Consider the following 14,816-nt stretch of genomic DNA (forward strand, 5'->3'; position numbering starts at 1 on the left):
TGTTTTGTCTTGAGAAAAGTCAGTTTGGAGTCCAGTATTACTCCCATATAATTAGTTTAAACACTTCTTTCAAATCTTTTTTTTGTTCGTTTTATATTTAATTTATCTCCGAAAAAGTGCTTACTTACATTTTTAGTAAATATATAAACACGTTTGTTATGATGCAGGGCTAGACTCCTTTTGTTTTAATATTTTATTCATTAATTTATTCTGCATCATCACATTTATCCTCGCCGATTCTCTAACCTAGTTAGGAACTGGGCGATTGTCGCGGGTATTGGTTTTGGTAAAATTTCGAATCATAATTTAAAATTTAAAATCTGTACCGGGCGGAAACAGAAAAAAAACAAAAAAAACACTTCCTTGCCTGCAGAGAAACCAAAGAGTGGGCCTGATCTCTCGGCAGACGACAGTCACAGTTTTCCGGAGTGAAATTGTTTGGGAATGGTTTCCCTTTAATCGGAGTGGCGAAGTCTAGTTTTATAGAGTCGTATAAATGGAGTAAAATACGAGGTTCCATAGTGGAATTGGTTCCGTGGCTCGTTCGAATATTGTAACCACGCGGCATCATGAATCGCAAACGGAGTCAGACGTGTGATCTGCTTGAATCCAACCCATCCTTTATGGGATGAAGAAGCCAGTGGCTTGAAATGTTGTGCCCGGTTACCGGAAGCCTAAGGATGGTATTCTTTCTCGCGGTTTGGCACTACGCCGACCGCATTTTCACCAGGGCCGTAGGGAGGCCTATTTTTCCTTGCATAGAGGGAATCCTCGCCAGGATACACGGATGAGACCGCGGGCACCAGATTCCTCTTCCTCAGTCGCCAGATTGCCAGTTTCCTGCCACGGACAGTCGCCAGGAGGCGGAACTGACTCTTCCTCTTGCTCCGTCTGGAGCCCCCTGGAGCTCAGCCTGATGAGGTGCTGCTCCAGCTCGAGTGGGATGTTACTTAATTAGCTAGATAGATAAAGCGTGGTCGGAACCTTGGGGGTAAGCTTGTATCTGGCTTTTATTATATTGTTTTCGTTATAACTCACACGGTGGAGTGTATAGACTTGTATTGTATTCGAAATAATATACATTAATGTTACTCTAAACCTTCTTTCCTTGACTCTAAATTACACATTGTAACCTGACACATTTCTGGTTTCGAACCCAACCCCCTGAGAACCCTGGGATCACAAACATTCTTGTGGGTATCTGACCCTCAAGAATTGGCGCTTCCAGTACTGGATAAAGTTTGTGATTCCACATTCATTATTATAACCTGAAATGTCTGGTGAGTGTTGTAGGTTGCACGTAGCAGGTAACCATAGCAACTACTCTACGTAGCACGTTATCTGATAAGACGATACAACTTACAAAAATATAAATTTGCAAAAAAAAACAAGTAAGTTATTACGAAAATAGTGTGAGCTCAGTATTTTACCCTGGCGCACTAAATTAGAAACTCGTGTCAGCTCGGAATTTGGTGTAATAAAGTAGAAAATAGTGTCAGCTCGGAATTTGGCGCACTAAAGTAGAAAATAGTGTCAGCTCGGAATTTGCCGCACTAAAGTAGAAAAAAGTGTCAGCTCGGAATTTGGCGCACTAAAGTAGAAAATGGTGTCAGCTCGGAATTCGACGCACTAAAGTAGAAAATAGTGTCAGCTCGGAATTTGGCGCACTAAAGTAGAAAATAGTGTCAGCTCGGAATTTGGCGCACTAAATTAGAAAATAGTGTCAGCTCGGAATTGTACCCTGGCGCACTAAAGTAAAAAATAGTGTCAGCTCGGCATTTTACCCTGGCGCACTAAAGTAGAAAATAGTGTCAGCTCGGAATTTGGCGCACTAAAGTAGAAAATAGTGTCAGCTCGGAATTTGGCGCACTAAAGTAGAAAATAGTGTCAGGCGCACTAAAGTAGTATTATAAGTTACGGGAGCTTGGCATCCAACGGTTAAAGATATCTTTGAAATTTTAGTTAACATTCTGAGCTTCATCCACGGTAGTGCCATATCATGGCCATCTCCGTCACTGACAATTCTCACCGGAGAACACTCTCCCCTAGGAGTGCCTCTGACAGAGCTGCAGACCTCGCTGGTGGCCTCGTCCTTCTGCGTTGGGGCCATCCTGGGCACTCCCGTGTCCGGCTGGCTGGTCGACAGGATCGGGAGGAAGAAAACTGCTATGGCCAATGCTGTACCATTCATAGTAAATTTACTCTTAATATCGCACGCACCGCTGTGCATCATCGCTGTCATCTGGAGCCACACGGAGAAAACTTACTGATATGAAATACTGTTTATTAACAATCTGGTCATTTTATCCGTTTTCCTGTCAAAAATGGGACTGTTGGCCTAAAGCAAGAGTTCTTAACAAAGTATCAGTCAAAAGCGAATGTTTTTGAGGACAGCGAAACACGTGTTCATACAAATAGGTACATAAAATTACAAAAACCAATGGGGTATTTTCAAAAACTATGAATACCGCTAAAAATGTGTGGAAGATTTAAATGATTATCATACAAAAGTATGTAATTTTAATATTTAATTTCAAAAGTGATCTGGAGCTTCGCACTTCGAAATGGTTCCAATTGGCTACAACGTCATTACGATATAGAAACAGCCGATTTCTTGTAAGAAGGCTGTCACCAATGTCGTCCAGCGTGAAATTAACCAGTTAAAAACGGTCATGTCATTTTGGCGGCAAATCGAAAATGGTACATAAAAGTAATTTTGAATGACTAATATATTAGCAGGACTTATTCACTTTTTTAACAGGAACATCTTCCTCCGTGTGGCATCCTGACTTTTTTCTGTTTTCTCCCTCCTACAATATGGGTCTTTCCAAGGCCCATATTCACTTCTTCCTTTCCTCATAAAATCATCTACACAGCATCCCCAAAGACGTGTGTGAAGTTACTTACCCTAACATGAAATCTGGGTCATTTTGACGAGCTTTAGGAAAACAACGTTACCATATTTTTGGCAGGATAGTTCAAGAATGCTTTGAATAAACTATGAACATTGACCTCCGAAGAGGTCGCTGAGGTAAGGCAAAGGTTTGCAAAACTGTAAATTTCCGCTAAATTACCAATAATTATTTAAATTATGACATTATATAAGTTGTTGGTAGTTAAAACGACAACTCTGGCCTCGGTTGAAGAGACTTTCACTTCCAGACCCTTGGGTCAATGTTGGAGGTTGAACGGACTGTTACATTTAATAAAAACTTCAAGCATCACTTCTTATCAGACGATTGAGTTAAACAGACATTTTAAACGTCACATACAAACTGCACACCGATATTATCTTTTGATATAATATGTCAGAAAATATTGACCGTAAATACGTAAAAACATATACATCGATACATAAAATATTATGTTAAATGAGACAATTAAAAAAACCCGTAAAAAACAAAGTTTTTCATATTTGTAATAAGAATTTACTTTGTGGCTCGTCATAATTTACAATAAAAGATATAAATTTGTTTTAGACCACTTGAATTTTAATTGTACTCTACCGGTTTCGGAAGCACCCTTCCTTCATCAGGAGAATATTAAAACTAACCTATGATACAAAATATTGACAGATATATACACAAAAAATATAATTTAGGTGTATGAGTGGGAGGTTTACAAAGGGGGACGGGTAATTGCGGGAATTCCGGCAATAACAGAGCGGTTTACTGGAAATATATCTAGAATGGGACTAAACGATAAATTAATTTGGTTATTCAAATTATACCTATATAAATTATAAATTATAAATTTATTTCAGTGTAAGCAAAAAATAAAATAAAACGTGACATTTTCATTGGAAGTTTTAAATTAAACATAAAAATAGGGTACTTACGTTTTAGAAAGAAAAAGTTTTATAAAAGTGTATAAATATTGTGCAATCAAAACAATAACAATGGTATGAATGTATGGAATTACACAACCGGTGTAAGTAAATACTACAGATTTACATATACAGTTGATTTATAAAAAAAACGTACCTGTTTCGATAAATTTCAACCAAAAATTTGATGTATTTTTTTATAATAGTTAACGTTTTAACGAAATATGGTCTCATTAAAAGTTGTAACCACCATAACACGGGCATTTGCCTAGCTTGGTAGTTTTAACACACCTAAAAACTGTAAAAAAACAATAAAAACACTGAATAAAGATTAAAAAAATACGTGTGTTGTAAATTTTAGGGGCAATAAAATTAATGTGCCTCTTGGCTTATCTAGTTTTGAAATGGAGTACTGCATATACACAAATGCCGTGTATTTGGCTAGAACGGTTATATTTTTTTGTGTATTTGTTTCATTGAATGCTATAGGTTTGTCTTAAGTCCAAAATATCACTTTCATGGAACAATTGCTCGGAGAGGTAAGTTTTGATTGTATTTTTTTAGTTAGTATTTTTCATTCCGTTTCTCACGTAAATATTATACAAAGAAAGAGAGACTTGAGTAAGTTGTGATATTTTATTCCAACAGATCGGTTGGACCCTAAAGCTGGTGTGGCTCCATCCCACAGCACTCATTTGCGCCAGGTTTGTGGCTGGGATCGGGGCAGCTGGTAATTCGTTGTTGACCCCGATATACAGCTCAGAAGTGGCCAGTCTGGAAAACAAGGGAATATTAGGAAGCCTGATGATGGCCTTCGGAAGCTTTGGAATTATTGGAGGATATATCCTCGGAGGCTATTTGAGTTACTTCAACTCTTTGGCCGTGCTGTTGAGCATACCTTTCTTATTCTTTATCTTGATGTCAAGAATGCCAGAATCACCGTCGTATTTGATTAAAACTAATCAACTGAAGGTAGGTATGAAAAAAATAAATGTTTAAATTTTTTTTTAAAATAAATGTATGTACTCAACAAGACAAAGTTTTTATGCAAGGCACAGAGGATAACACATTATTATAAACAATAATTATAGGCCTGAAACACTTACATAAATTGAAAAATGCTGCGCGTTTAATTCCTGTCGGCGGCATTTGTTTTGCTCAGAAGATTTTTTCAATTTATAGAAGTGTTTCAGGCTTTTAAAAATGTTCTTTTCACCAATATGTCATGAATGCATTTCATGAAAATTTAAGGAAAATGTGTTGGTTTAGAAATCTTTGATATTTTCTTAAACTTAACGCAGTTTAATTGACCACGAACTAGTTGGTTAAGTGATAAGGTTTTAAATGCTAATAACTAAGCCTAAAAGAAGATTATTAACGGTTCCAAATAGTTTGAGGTCATCTGGAAATAACAATAACTACAACCTTTGCACGGTGTCCTAACAGCACCGGTCCAAAAACGGAACCATGATGTACGCCGCTCGTGGCTTAACAAAATTTAATGTACATCGGTAGAATTTCTTATGTCTATAAATTATTAATTTTAAAGTATTTGTTAGGAAGCCAGTGAAGCTCTAGCGTGGTTAAGAAGAGTTCCGGTCCACAGTCATCTGGTTAAAAAAGATCTGAATCAACTTATTCATGAAGCTAACACATCGCACAATGGAAACGAAGATAATATTGGTAAGACATCAATAGACATCTGTAGCTTGTCGGGTTAAAAATTCATCAAAATCTTCGACAACCTTACATTTTAATATACGTTGTAGGTAAAATAGACAATTTTCTTACGAATATGGTCAATATCCCGGATTAAAGACGAAAGGTATTATATAAGCTTATTTGGTTCCAATTTGCTTGCTTGTCTCGACACAGAATATCCCTAGTGAAACAAGCGCAGTAAAAATACGTGAAAAAAGATTTTACACACCGGATCTCAAGCTCATACCGCGAAACTTTGTTTTTTACTAGTGCACAAATAAATGTTACGATATATTCCCGTGCAATGCAATACATTCCATATTTTGAAATAACAAAAATAAGTAATTAGATAAATAATAAGAAAAAAAAAACTATCCTGTTGAAAATATAAAATTCAATTTGTGAGGCGGGTATAGGTACTGCCTCCCCGGGAACCATTTATTGGATAAACACCACCTCTATCATAGGTCACCCCAAGTGGTTCGCTATGCTTTTGACTTAGCAGATGTGTACGGATTCGTGAGGTGAGGTTTGTTGAAGTCTTGGCGGCGGATGAGTCTGCCCACCTACTGCGTGGCGGGCCAGATCGTGAGACCCTTTGATCTCTCCAGCAGGACTTTATCGACCCATCGTCTTGCATCGCAGTTGGAGAAATATTCACTTCTGGACACTGAACCCCACAGATTCCGACTCACCCCTCATACTTGTTTCCGACCCAGAACTTCCTTTCCTTTATTTCCTTAAAAAATACACTCTACACAGCATCCCCTAAGATTTCACAGGCCCTTGTTTCGTGCCTCATGTAAAAAAATTACACTGATTAGCAATAATTGGAGCCCCTGTCCTTGACATGTACCTGACGCCTCTCAGATGTTATCCGAACCCTTGAAATACGACTCGCAAATGTAAAGCTAAGATTACACTAGGCAAATTTTAATAATAAAAACTTGACAATTAGAAGTGCTTAAAACACTTTGTTTTATTTTTCTTAGATTATCATGAATAAAAGTTTCACGGTATGAGCGTGGAGCACGTTGTATGTGTAATATTATTAATATATACAATTTCAAAATGAATTAATAGCACTACTTGAAATGACAAACAAGGCTGTGTAAAGGTATTTTAGTATGACATTGCCTACGGAAAGTGTATGTGAGTGTTTTTTTAATTGAATCAGCTTACTTGGAATAATATTTTTTCAGGTGAGGATAGCGTGTCACTTTGGAAGTTCCTCTGTGAGTACTTAATATTAAGAACAAAGCACATTTGTGTGAAAATAATCGATCTCTGTTCTGCTTTACATATAATCCGGAATCGTATTGAAAACCTAAATAAAATCATTCCTTATAAATTATAAATGTCTAACTAAGAAAAGATTCCGTACTACTTTACAGAGTTGACTGAATTAAAATGTTCATTTAATTAAATTGGTTATTGTTACGAGTTTGATTCATATTACCAAAGTTAACCAGTCTTTAATTCCGACACACACCAGCACAAAACACGACCATAAAATCAAATACACTTATCATCGTCTACTTACACGACTAAATTTGGAATTAACTCCTTACAATACATTGCACATAAGCAATATAACGATATTACCTAGTAATCTAAAACTTCCGGCAACGAACAAAAAAACATTGGCAAAAGCTATTAAAAGCTATTTCCTCAGCAGTTTTATTAATGACTTCCAGTAACAAACAAAAAAACAATACCAAAAGCTCATAAAGTATATTTTCGTAACAGCTTTATTAACCAGTGACACAATCTCTCTTTGGAACATTTTCACACGGAAATTTTTCTTATAAAATTGTAATTGTAATATTATAATCAACTGTGTTAATTAAGTCTGCCTTATCTGTTATAAAATCTATGTATACTCTTCATTGAACTCTCTTTTAAATTCGTATCATTAAGTAAAAATAATTTTCTTTTAATTGTATAATGTTGTCTTTCCTGAAATGAGTTTAATTTAACTCATTGCGAATAATCTTAATAAATAAAAATCACTGTGTTCGCAGACGCTAATCTCCAAAACCGCCCAACCGATTTCAATAAAATTTTGTTAATGTGTATTTTTGGTTCCAACTTGAAACTTATGATAGTTTTGGACCCGATAGGTGCGCTGTTGTCGAGATCAAAATTAAAATTTCTTTTTTTTCGTCTTTATCAAGCAAAAATACATACAACTAAACTTTTCAAATTCTCTACACCCCCTCCCCATCAATATTTTTTTAATGCTATTTTACGATTTTTTTATAGGAAAAAAGGGTCGTAAAAAGAAACCCGTGTTTCCCTACCCGCCTAATTATATAAACAACCAGCCACTGCCACCCATCGGAGGTTATGGTGGTAGATAGCCCTTGGTGTCACATCGAAAGTAAGAGAGTTTTATGGGTGACGAAGATGTGCTGTGTTATGGGAATGCCGCGAATGTTTCAGATTACTTCAGAATGAAGTTCATGAAGGTTTTCAAATGCTCTAGAAGGTTCTGGAAGAAGAAAATTCATGAAGGTTCCAAACTGAGTGGCGGAGTATGTCGGTGAGTCTAGAGGGTTCCGGAAGGTTCGAGAATGCTCTTGAAAGATCTGGAAGGAGCCACAGAAACGCGTGGCGGGGCACACCTGGTGGATTATAAATAGTATTGTTGTTATTTTGTAATACATTATCACTTAAATAAAAATAAGATAGGTATTTAATAGACGCTATCTAGGTTACAGATAAATTCGCATACAACCAGGGCCGGCCTTATGCGGGCGCAATTGGAACACTCCGCTTCGAGGGCTGAATTGCCAAGGCGCTCATAATACCTAACACCTAACACAGTTGTAAGACATTGCCTTGAGATTATTTTTCATAATAACAGCACAGCACAGTAATATTAATCATCAAAATATAACTGATTACAAGGATTACCTACATAGGCGTCCATTGGTTTTGATATGGGTGCCAAAACTGTACTCGCGCCAGGCACCGTTTGACTCAGGACGGTCCTGCATACAACTTTATTAACACTCGCGCGATGGGGTAGTTACAAAATAAATGCTTTATGATATTTCCTATAAATATGATATTTCCGTTTTGGATTAAAAAAAACATGCCTCCGAATATTAATACTGAAACATATAAAGTGCTTACTGTGGTTTAAAGCCAATGAATCCAACTATTTTTCATCGTTTATTCCATATTTGTAGGTTTGATAACTGCGCTGTTTGTGGGAATTTCGAAATAAATTTGATAAAATCGCATCGTTCGTCTGGGAATTAGTACTTACAAAAAGATAGCACTTAAAAATATGAGAAAATTAGTTGAGGATAATATTGTAAACTAGCAATTAATACAAAAACCCGCTCCGCGGGTTTTTTTCTCCTATCTGTATTTAATTTTTGACTTCAATGTATACTTACTCCTGATGAGGTGAACTTCGTTCATGAAAAATGTAGAGGTTTTATGTAATTAAGTGATGTAAACAAAGTTATTAATGTTTTAATAAAATAAATAATGCCGTCACAAAGTGATAAGCTTCCACAAGAAATCTTCTTATTAAAAGCTTGTTAATGGTCAAGTAATTTTCCGTAACTATGCGTATTGTTAGCTGCATATTTAAATATTCGCTCTAGTCATTTGGTTCGTTCTTATACCGCCAGTGGGGCAGAGTGGTCGAATTTCGTCCGCAGACCCCCTATTCGGGTTTTACCCGAAACATACGATTTGAATTCGACCAATCAGAGGGCCTAGATAGTCCAGACGCTAGCGTAATAATACTATCAGATACTGAAAATGATGAGAACGACGAAAATGAAAATGAGAACGACGAAAATGGCGTAAAATCTGGTCACACTAGCCGAGTGCTTATAGGCGTTGTCCCAGTTAGACAGAGATCCTGGGTTCGATTCTCAGTTACCTTTCTATTTTCTGTGTCTAGTTGTGAAATTAATTATAATAAATAAAATTGACTAATTCCATTTTTATTAAGGATGATTTAGCGTAACTGAAACTTAGTACCTAAAAGCCCACGCTTCCATGGTAGACGTTCAGCTTAATGCCACAATGCGAACCATCAGCGGAACTTTAAACTCCTCTCGCTTGGCTCTCCGGACTTGCAAACATAACCCCACCAAACATCAGGCGAAAAATTGCAACACTGAAGGAATACAAGAAGACGCTTCAAAAAAGCGCAATACCTTTGCACGAAGATGTCGTCTCCCACCCGGCATGCCGCTTGAAGTCCCAAAAGCCCTTCTGGGCGGAAGGAGAGAGGCTCCTCCGACTACCTCTCACCTCAGAAGATAGGTGGAAACTCGAGTGGCAAACGGCCAACGTGGGAAATGCCCATCTCATACAGGATCCCACCGAGAGACAGCCTGGGTTCTCATTGCCTCGCAAAACCTGGTCCGCCATAAATAGGTTAAGGTGCTCCCATGGCCACTGTGCCCACATGATGCACAGATGGGACCTTAAAGAGTCAGCGATGTGTGAATGTGGTGCGGTGCAGACCACCGAACATGTGGTCAACGAATGCCCGCTCCATTCATTCCCCGGTGGGATTGATGAGGTCCACATGGCGACGCCTGAGGCCCTAGACTGGCTCGCAGACCTAGATGTCCCCCTCTGACCCCCCCACCATACGAAAGAAGAAGAAAAATGACGGAATGTAATAATTTGGCAGTAGCTCAGTTGGTAGAGCACAAAGATATTAGAAGAACGAGATGTGCTATGCGCAGTTCGTACTGAGTGGAATTGTTTTGCCGAGTGTCGCCGGTTTTGTTCACCAATACTACTGCACACCTTCGCTTGCGCTAAGGTATCCGCACTAATACATAGAACAGATTTCTGTACGTACACGTCCCGATACCGTTCAAAGTACCCTAATTAGGTAGTACTCCGGCTACGGTCCGGCGGCCAACATAGCATATCTCGTTCTTCTAATATCTTTGGTAGAGCACCATTGAGGACATGAGTTCGAGTCCCAGTTGCATCTGTAACTGCCTATTTCACATATTTGATGATTATTTACTTACAGTGAAGTCTCCACCTTCGTTGAGAATCCTCGCACTGACCCTGGCGCTGTTTACAGTCCAGACCTTCACGGGCAATTTTGTGGTGTTGACATATGCCCACAGCATCTTCCAAGAGGCCCGCAGCACGTTGTCCCCCTCTATGTCCAGCCTTATCATCGGCTGTCTTCAGCTGGGGGGCTCCGTGTTGGCCTCGTCTCTCATCGAAAGAGTCGGAAGAAAGGTTCATATATTACTTATTATAGTTCGCAGTATTGAGAATACTATGAATCACTTGTTCGCAATATTGAGATACTATGAATCACTTGTTCGCAATATTGAGAATACTATGAATCACTTGTTCGCAATATTGAGATACTATGAATCACTTGTTCGCAATATTGAGAATACTATGAATCACTTGTTCGCAATATTGAGAATACTATGAATCACTTGTTCGCATTATCCTGCAATATAGCTCTATTATTTGGGCCCCTTCTGAACAAAACCATATCCTTGAAATAGAACGAAGTTTATGCCAAACGCCTTAGAAACCTGCTGAAAAATGTGTTTAGGTAAGTTTATCCCTGGACCTACCACTCAATCCACCTATATTTGTTGAAATAGGGTAATTTATATTTGCCCAACAAGTACTTTCGTGGGAGATCCCATGCACATGTTTATGCTCTGAAAGAGAAGACTTCTGCCTGTCAGAACGTGCCAATCAGGCCATTGTCATTTTCAACGTCACTTACAGTCAGTTAAGTAACGTTTAACCCATGTCACGAAACAATAAAACAGCCCCACAACAATTTTTCTTTTACTGTACCTTTATATATGTTCCATAATTACGTAATTACATAAGGCATATTAAGTATATTCACATTTTTGGTTTGGGTATTCCACTTACTGTATGAAAAAAACTATTCTGTGAATGAATTTAAATAATCTAAGAATAAATTAAAATACAGGGTTTTCCAATAAGAGGTGTTATTTTCATATTCAATCGTAAAATATCAATGGTTTCGTTGTTTATGTGGCACGTAGCGCCGTCTTGTTGAAAGTAAACGTTATCCAGATCAATACCATTTAACTCCGGCCATAAAAAATCATGAATCATCTCTCAATAGCGCAATCCAGTCACCGTAACTGTTGCTCAAGCCTCATTTTCAAAAAAGTAAGGTCCAATGACTCCGCCGGACCATAAACCGCACCAAACAGTCACACGTTGAGGATAGAGAGGCTTTTCAACAATAACTCTTGGGTTTTCTTGTTGACGAAGCCACCGAGGTGGAAATGGGCCTCTTCACTCAAGATGATTTGCATTTGATTCACTCAAGTGAATTTTAATAATTTCAATGCATTGTCAAAGCGTGTATCGTTCCATTTTTATTAATGGCGTAGTTTTTACTTGACAAATGTTAAAAAAATTACAGCTTCAAAAGTAAAATCTACCGAAATAGCGGGCTATTCAAAATAACACCTCTCATTGGAAAACCTGTAGTTCGTTGTCATGCTTTCACCATTCATCTGTAAACGTATGGCAGACAAGAAAGACAGATGCATTTGAAATTATTTCTGAATAAATTGTTTTATATACAGATCCTGATACTTTCTTCCTGCTGTACGGTTATATTGTCAATGGCTTCCCTCGGAACTTACTTCTATATGCGCGACAACGGTCACGACGTGTCATCTCTTGGTTGGATCCCGGTGACTTCCCTGTCTGTAGCTGTCAGCACTTTCTGTATGGGCATCGGCCCAGTTCCCTATGTCCTCATATCGGAAATGTTTTTGGTTCAGGTAATGAATTTACTATTTACACTTTGATCAGACTTCTCTTTTATTTGTTTAAATTATGTTATTTATTTTCTAGATTCTTATTTGCCATGATGTGGCAAATAAATCATTTAAATTTACTGAATTTAACTCGACTTTTTATTTATGCAAAAGAAAGCTTCATCACAATTTTTACCTTGGCATTGAAAGTGCTACATTGCTATTATAGACTGAGGATGGGTTGTTTCAATGAATTTGAAAAATTTATCAAATACCGAAGATATTTTTCAAGTTCTGTAAAGGTTTTATTCGTGTTCTGTTATTATATCATTTTTGATGAACTGTTTCACACAATTCATATGTTAACAGAACTTGAATAGAACTTTTAAAGAACTTGAAAATTGATGAATTGTTCAAATTTCAATCCACTGGCCCTAAGAGGTAATCTATTTCTGAGTGGGGATTTTTTTAACCATACGAAATTGCAAGTTTTCATTGTACTGCAATCCGCAAGCAAGTAACCTTGATTATATGTACCTACATACACGGAAAAAAATAACGATTGGTAATTCCAGTTAAACACGGGGTTGTAGGCCTTAAAAATGAATTAATATGTTTACTGATAAACTTTTAGTAAATAACGAAATATATTATCATGTTGTCGGGGCACGTATACATGACAATCCGAATATTTTTCATTTGAATGAAATCCATAAATAAAAAAAAATTGATGTTTTATTAATAAGGCCTGTTAATTTGTCGAGAGGGCGAAAATCGATTTCTCTCCGTGTACTTTGACTCTTTGTGTTGGAAATAAGGAATAACTTATTAGAAATAGAATACCTTATTATGGAGGACTTTTTTGACTTTTTAAAATATTAGCATACAGAGCTCCGGACCAAAAAGGCCCCTTTCTCTTTCATCATGATTTTAAAATAGTGGTTGTTAAAAAAATAGTTTATTTGTGAAAAATTATTTGCATAGGGACACGTTGTGAATGGGATTGGATTGCCTGTGGGGATTTTGGGCATGATGGTTGAGACTTTTTTGTCAACGGTGGAAACGAATTTGGGGTCGTCGTAGGTCGTGGTCGGTGAAAATTGTTCTTTGAGATTGTCTGCAAAAGTCTCGGCTTTGTCTCTAGAGGAATAAAATGTGCCTTTTGGGCCCGTAAGGGGACTTATTATGGTGGAGGGTTTTTGAAAGTTTCCGGAAGGCAGTTTTGTCGTCATGGAACATATATATATTGTGATGTCCCGCATTATGTTGTGTGGGTGTAGGAGGGGGTACTCAAAAGAAACCGTACGAAAATCAGCCATCTCATAAACGAAGAGCACACAAAACAACACCAGTCACCAAAATCAATCACACCAGCTGAAAGGACGACTTCTTCAGCGCAGTGCTTGGCAGACTGACTGGGGAAAGCTAGTTACACGGTTAGTTAGTTAGCTAGTACACGGTTCTACCAGCAGGATCCGGTACGACAAAACTACGCCCCCCGCAACATCAGTTCGGTTTCTTTTGGGTACCCTATCGTATGTTTGTCCTAATTAATAAGATATACCTATGGGAAATCCCTTGATCCCTCAATTCCTAGTTATCTAAACAGTATCCTTCTATCATTTTAGGTCCGTGGCTTAGCAACTAGTATCGTTTTAATCTGGTTTTGGGTAACCGTCTTCTTGATCACCTTGTTCTTCACCAAAACCGTCCACCTCTTCGGCAGTTACACCGTCTTTTGGGCTTTTGCTGCCTTTGGCTGTGTTGGTGTCATCATCACGGCTATTTTCGTCCCGGAGACGAAAGGAAGGTCTATTGCAGAGATTACGGCCTACTTCGGCGGAAAGCGGTACAAGACTTCCCGAAGGAGAAACACTGAAAAAGAGAGAAAACTATTTTTGAAAGTCAGGAAGGTGTTCGATGAAAGGGTTCAATTGAAAAACGATGACGAGACCCCGATTGACAGTGCTAGTAATTAATAAGACTATACGTCACGAAACAACAACACCATTACTTCCAGTGCGTTGTTTTTCTTGTAAAATTTTGTTTGTAATAAATACTCGATAGTCATTATTTTTAAACTGATTGATTTTACCCTTATTATTATTTATTTGTCTAATTTTTGGTTATAATATGTTTTCTTCATTTAACAAAAAAAATAATAATTTACTCCTTAAGAGCTGCGTGAACTATTTCAAGCAAAATTTAATTTTGGTTTTGAGGCCAAAATACTTAACCAAATTGATTTATGTTTTTTAAATCAAAGGTATGGAAAACATCTAGTACCTATGGATGAGAACAATTTTGTTTATTTATATTTTAAATTTAAAAAATACACGCCATTATTAATTTTATTTTTCATGATTTTAGAAGCAAATTTGATAGTTTTTTGTGAGTTTATGGTAATTATTAGAAATACTTAATCATACTCTTCCTACTGCATTAATACGATGAAATATAAAATAAAACACTGTAAAAAGAAAAAAATACATATCATAAGAATTTATTTA

General features: G+C 37.3%; 1 protein-coding gene across 1 annotated transcript; it reads left to right on the forward strand.

The window, feature by feature from the left end:
- Positions 1 to 787: 787 nt before the first annotated feature.
- LOC149410361 (trehalose transporter 1-like protein) lies at positions 788 to 14,285 on the forward strand. The gene is made up of 6 exons (XM_089649000.1): positions 788 to 938; positions 1,963 to 2,192; positions 4,475 to 4,688; positions 10,554 to 10,771; positions 12,130 to 12,330; positions 13,935 to 14,285. Exons 1-6 carry the CDS (start codon positions 788 to 790, stop codon positions 14,283 to 14,285), a joined length of 1,365 nt encoding a protein of 454 aa, XP_089505126.1.
- The last annotated feature ends 531 nt before the right edge of the window (positions 14,286 to 14,816 follow it).

This window comes from Hesperophylax consimilis, chromosome 28 (assembly GCF_061612785.1).
Source record: "Hesperophylax consimilis isolate HC1 chromosome 28, BYU_Hcon_1.0, whole genome shotgun sequence".
NCBI lineage: Eukaryota > Metazoa > Arthropoda > Insecta > Trichoptera > Limnephilidae > Hesperophylax > Hesperophylax consimilis.